The sequence below is a fragment of the Petaurus breviceps genome, unplaced genomic scaffold (assembly GCF_028583685.1).
Source record: "Petaurus breviceps papuanus isolate PSGF00001 unplaced genomic scaffold, PetGlider_PUasm1.0 156, whole genome shotgun sequence".
Lineage (NCBI taxonomy): Eukaryota > Metazoa > Chordata > Mammalia > Diprotodontia > Petauridae > Petaurus > Petaurus breviceps.
Window position 1 is genome coordinate 12,218,840 of NW_027185720.1, and position 5,678 is coordinate 12,224,517.

Below are 5,678 nucleotides of genomic sequence, written 5' to 3' on the forward strand. Positions count from 1 at the left end.
CCCCACAAAGTAAAGAAAAATGGAGGTTGGTTTCTTGAACTGGTCTGAGCTGGAGTGCGAGCCATAACCCTCTCCAAGCCCAGTCCTTTCTCCTTCCCCCAGCCCTTGTACCCCTTTCTTTTGCACAGGAATGGCTCGCTCACATTCTCTGGCTCCCTCTGCTTCTTGGCAAACCCTCTGTGGACCTCAAATTCTGTAAAGGACCCTTGGTGATCCAACCCTGATTTCACTCCACTGGGGTCAGAGCATGGGATGTAATTTTTCACTATTGTCTATTAGTTGGCTGCTTGGGTGGTTTTTTGCTTTTGGTTTCTGTTTTGTTTTTTTGCCTTTCTCTTTAAGGTCTGGTGTCTGGGAGGAGGGAGAGAAAAGATAGATTGAGATTCAGAAGGCATCCCATAGGTCCTGCCCAGACTGAGCAAAAGCAGTAAGATGCTCATTGACAGCCCTTCTTTCTCTGTGTTTCTAGGGCCATGTTGCTTACTTGACTGCACACAGCAGGCTGCCCAGTGTATTTCTGTGCTGGGGCTGGGGGTTGGAGGGGTGGAGAGGGAGATTCAGTCCTGTGTTCCGTGCTGAATTTTAGTCCCTCCCCACCAGCCAGCCACAGGCTCCTTCTGGACTGGAGAGAACAGCAAGGAACTCAAAAGTTTCAGGCCCTTTTGGTGGCTGTTTTAGACCCCCCAGGGATCATTACTGGGCAACCAGAAAAGACTTCAGATTGGGCATGTGTCTGGAAAGGGATGAGGCCAGCGTTGACTCCTGTGGAAGAGTCAGTGACTCAACCCACTGAATAAAGCTGCCCTTGTACACTGGACCACTCATTGTGGAGATTTCAGGTTTGGGGAGAGGTGATAAAGGTCTGTCCCGTGGAAGTGAACTACTCCATTTTTCTACGTGTCAGGGGAGAGGACATTTCTAGCCCCTAGACATAGACTGAACGGGAGCTTGACCTTCATCCACTCTCTGCCAGCGAGATTGCCAACAGGCGATCTCTCCTGGCCTCCATATGTAGGACAGTTCCCTAGGCTCCTAGCCGCAGAAACTCAAGGTAGCCAGACATTCTCTTTCCTGCCCATCAGGGCCTCCTCTCTGTTCTTGATCTTGGTCATGGCACTGAAAGAGGGGACATGGAATAAATAGTGTTCAAAGGGACCCCTGGCACATCTTCCCTCTTTTCCAGAGCAGCAGCACAAACATGCCAAGGCAGGTTGTTCACAGAGTGTAGCAATCTGACTTTGACATGGATGGGGGTCAGGGAGTGGGGGAGCACAGTGAGGAGGTTTATGGGATGTGTGTGTGTGTGTGTGTGTGTGTGTGTCTAGGTGAGGGCCCCCTGACTTAGAGGGTATTGGTCATTGGGAGTAGTATTGACCAAGAGTCTGTCCATGGTGGTGGGTGGGGGGGGTGGATGGGCACTGTGAGTATGAGAACCCTAGGAAACCCAAGTCGTATAAAGCTCATCCCATCCCAACTTTGGTGCCCCACCCCAACTCCACTTAACAGAAGAAAAAACTGAGACCAGGAGAGATCAAGCGACTTGTCCAAGGTCTCACAGTAAGTTTGTGGCAGAACATGGGGCCACAACCCAGGTCTCCTGGTTTCCAAACAAGAGGCTCTTTTCATGTATGGGAGTATCTGTGAAGGCAGGAGTCAGTAAGCATGGTTAGATTCTTGTGTGTGTGTGTGTCTGTGTGTATGTGTGTGTGTGTGTGTGTGTGTGTGTGTGTGTGTGTGTGCTATGGCTTTCATGAATGTGAGTCAGTAGTAATTGAACGTGGGCACATGAGGCTGGATTGTAGAGGGGGGAGATGGGATGCATGGGGCAGGAAGAGGGGGAGTCTAGATGGGTAAGTGGGTATGAGGCCATGTCTGCGTGTGTGAGTGCATGAGTCTCCTTGGGATGTGTGGTTTTTGTTTCCAGTTATATGCTCTCTCACTAACAGCTTCTTCCTCTTAACAGGAAGAGATGTTTTTCTCATGGAAAGTCATTCCCTTCTCCCCCAGTCAGCCCTGCTCCTGGTCTTTTTAGTTTTTCTTGTTCTTAAAAAATTTTTAAATTATTTCATTTAAATGGATTTATTTTTTGTTTTTTTTTTCTTTACATGTTTCCTGCTAATATTTAAATTTCCCTTCTTACCCCCCTTTTTTTTCACAGTTTAAAGCTGAAAAACAGTTAAAATAAAAATATGATCTGATTTCTCTTGCAAGGAAATCCACATATTATATTTACATGTATGTAATTTGTGGTGTTTTTGGAGTAAAAAAAAAGCCACTTTTTCCTTTTCTTTTCTTTCTTTCTTTTTTTAAAAAGAAATCTTTTTTCATCATGTCACTGTGATCGATCACTTCCCTCTCCTCGGATCCCTGGTCCGGGGAGGAAACAATAGGCTTCATGGTGTGGCAGCTACTCTTTGCTAAGTAGCTGAAGAGCAGTTGGAAGCCTTGGGTGGGCTAGGGATCTGACCCCTGGGACTGGAGGTGGGAGGGATGGTGAGTCAAGCTGGGTTACTAGTCAAGCTGGGTTACTTCCTTTCACCTTTCCTCCTTATGGGGATGGGTGGGAGTGGCTTTGTTTTCTAAGCCCTGGAGAACAGTGACCTTCGTTTGAATCAGGCCTTGTTGGATCTGCCCAATGCCAGCGGACCACTCCCTCTCCCTCTTCCCCATTCACCACTACTGACCCTGAGCATAGGAGCATTTGGGAAGTAGCTCCCCATGAATTTCTGGGAATCTTGGAAAGTCATGGGCAGCCTTCCCCTCTTTCCCCATCACTCTGGGGCTGAGGGGTCATAGTGGATCATCATTAAGCATTGGGAGCTTGGAGAGGGGACAGTGGCCCATGCGAAGCTCACGACTTTCTCTCCCTCCCATGCTTTAGAGACCCACAAGAAACCAAGAAGTCTTGACTCCCCTAAAGACCTAGGTTCAAAGGCTAGCACTGGTTCAGAGAAGGCATGGGAACTCCTTGCTTGGGGACATTAACCCAGAGACTCCAGGGCTTGGTGGTCACTGCAAATCACCCCCAGCCCTCTCATAGCCCTGAGGACTAGGGGCTCTGCTCCCCTCTATCCCCTTAAGGGGGGTCAGAGCCCACTTTGGGTTAAAAGTCAACAGAAAAAAAATCTCATCAAAATAAGAAAATAAACCCTGAAAAATTCCCCAAAGCCTCCCTCCTCGTCCTTGCCTTGGTTTATTTATTTTTTAAATTTCTCTTGGTTCCCTTGTTTTTTTTTTATTTGTTTTTATTAAATGTTAAAATAATGGTACATGGGAAATCATGCATTTTCTTTAAATTTATTTTCTATTTTTTCTCTTTTTTAATCTCTCTTGCTTTTAAAGTGTTTTTTCTCTTTTTTCCACATTTTTCCTGTTTTTTTTTCTTCATTTCTCTTATTTTGTTTTTGTATTTTTTGTTGTTGTTGACTTTTTTTTTCTTTTTTTCTTTTTTTCCTTTTTTGCTTTTGGAAGGTTCCCCCTTGGTTGGTTTTGTTTCCCCCCAACCCCACACCCCGCTTTTTCCACCCCCACTGACTCTAGCCTGGCCCGGCCTGTTCCCCTGGCCTCTTTCCCTTGGCCCCTACTTGGAGCTCTGGGCCTCGGCTTCATACAGGGGTGGTGCGGCGGTTGGCTGTGTTGGTGTGGATAGAGTCCTTATTCTCTTTCTGAATACAGTTGTGTACTTGGAGGAAACTATTATCCCTGTCGGAGTTGTACGTGGTGGTGGGGGTGGTGGCGGCCTTCAGGGGGTCCCTGGTTAGGGTGTACATCGAGATCTCTGTGGAGGGCAGAGTGTTGAACCCTTTAATGCCCACGGGGGAAGCATCCCTGGAGTGGGAAGGCTCGGTTGAACGAGAGCTAGAGCGACTTCGTCTCTGGTAGCGGTAGCGGTAGCTGGGGATGCGGGTGATGGCGGAGGACTGGAGGTAGTCCGTGGCACGGGCGTTGGCTCGAAGCTGTTTGTGCCGGTCTATAAACATGTGGACGGCCAACACTCCCACCATCTCGGCAATGATGAAGGACAGGGCCCCGAAGTAGAAGGACCAACCGTAAGAGTAGCTATTTTTCTTGGAGTCACTCTTGGAAGGGTCTCCAGCATTGGCTGATATGTACACGATGATGCCGATTATATTACTCAGACCTACGGGGAAGGTGATGGGGAGGAAGAAGAAGGCGCGTTAGTTTCCGAGGATCAACAGGCGGTGACTGGTGAATACTAAAAGCATGAGGAAGGTCTCTTGAAGGTATCCCATTTTATAGAGAAGGAAACAGAGGCTGGAGAGGTTAAGCAGTATAAGCAAGGTAACACAGGTGATGTGCAGCCTCTGTCTAGAGCTGGAAGGGACCTCGGAGGGGCCATCTCCTTTATTTGGTTCTTATGTTATTTTCATACAATCATCGGCTTACAGCTCTGGAGATGCCGGGGACCTCAGAAGGCATCTAGGCCAGCCCCAACTTTTACAAATCAAGAAATGAGTCCTAGAGGGGTTCAGAGGTCCGAGTCCTAGAGGGGCTCAGAGGTCCGAGTCCTAGAGGGGCTCAGAGGTCGGAGTCCAAGGTCACACAGATCATGGTTCTCTCTCCTCACTTCCAGACTTTGGGAATCCTCAGTGCCCTTCAGAACATGGGTCAGGTGCCAGTCCCTACAGGAAGCCTGCTATGGGCCAGGCACTGTGCAAAGGGATGGGGACAGAAAGAAAGGTTTAACAAAATAGTCCCTCACTGGCCCTGGATTCAGGAGGCCCTCATCAGGCCTCAGACACTTGACACCTACTAGCTGTGTAACCTTGGGCAAGTCACTTAGCCCCAACTGCCTTGCCTTCCCCCCATCCACCAAAAAATAATAGCCCCTACTCTAGAGGAAATTACATCGTAATGGAGGTCAAGGGTGTGCTCCACAGCTTATGATTAACAAATACTGGAAAAGGCACCATGGTGCAGAGGAAAGAGCATTGAGTCTGAAGTCCAGAAGCCCTATGTTTGAATCTTGCCTCAGGTACATGCTAGTTGTGTGACCTTGCGCAAGTCACTTTACCTCTGTCCGCCTCAGAGTCTTTGTTTCTAAAATGAGGGGATTTGATTTGATGACTAAGGTCATTTCTAGCTCTGAACTGATGAGGAGATGATTTTTTAAGGTTCCTTTCATCATTCCCTGACATCCCATGTTCTTGGGCCCCTACCAGCTCTACATCTTCTGATTGACTTGATTAATTTAGATAGTGGAACTCTCCTCAAAAGTCAGTTGGGTATACATGAAAAGTGGGAAGAAACAAAGTATAGGCTTTTTCCTTTAAAATTAATTTTTAAAATTTTATTTATTATTATATCATAACAGTAATATTTTAATGTGCAAAGAATGAAAAAGAATTGTCACACACTGAACCACTTCTCTCCCCCCCACCCCAAGGAAAACAGAGTTTAAGTGACTTGCCCAGGGTCACCTAGCTAGTAAGTGTCTGAGACACATTCAAACTCAGGTCTTCCTGCCTCCAGGGTCAGTGCTCAACCCATTGTGCCACCTAGCTGCCCCTGGACCACTCACTTCTTTTTACATGTAGATTCAATGGAACCAACTTGCCCTGTTTGCAATACTTTCTGAAGGGCCTTTTGTTCTCCTGAGTATTTTAAAATGTTTATTGATGCTCTCCCTCCCTCCCTCCCTCTCATCCTCCCTCCCT

The 5,678-nt window shown here is 47.4% G+C and overlaps 1 protein-coding gene across 1 annotated transcript in view; it reads right to left on the bottom strand.

Moving 5' to 3' along the window:
• Positions 1–3,549: 3,549 nt before the first annotated feature.
• Positions 3,550–5,678, bottom strand: part of CACNG2 (calcium voltage-gated channel auxiliary subunit gamma 2) — a 153,231-nt gene continuing 151,102 nt past the window's right edge. Inside the window, exon 4 of the mRNA XM_069082177.1 lies at positions 3,550–4,141. Coding sequence (XP_068938278.1) covers positions 3,606–4,141 — 536 coding nt within the window. The 3' untranslated portion in view covers positions 3,550–3,605. The remainder of the gene's footprint in view (positions 4,142–5,678) is intronic.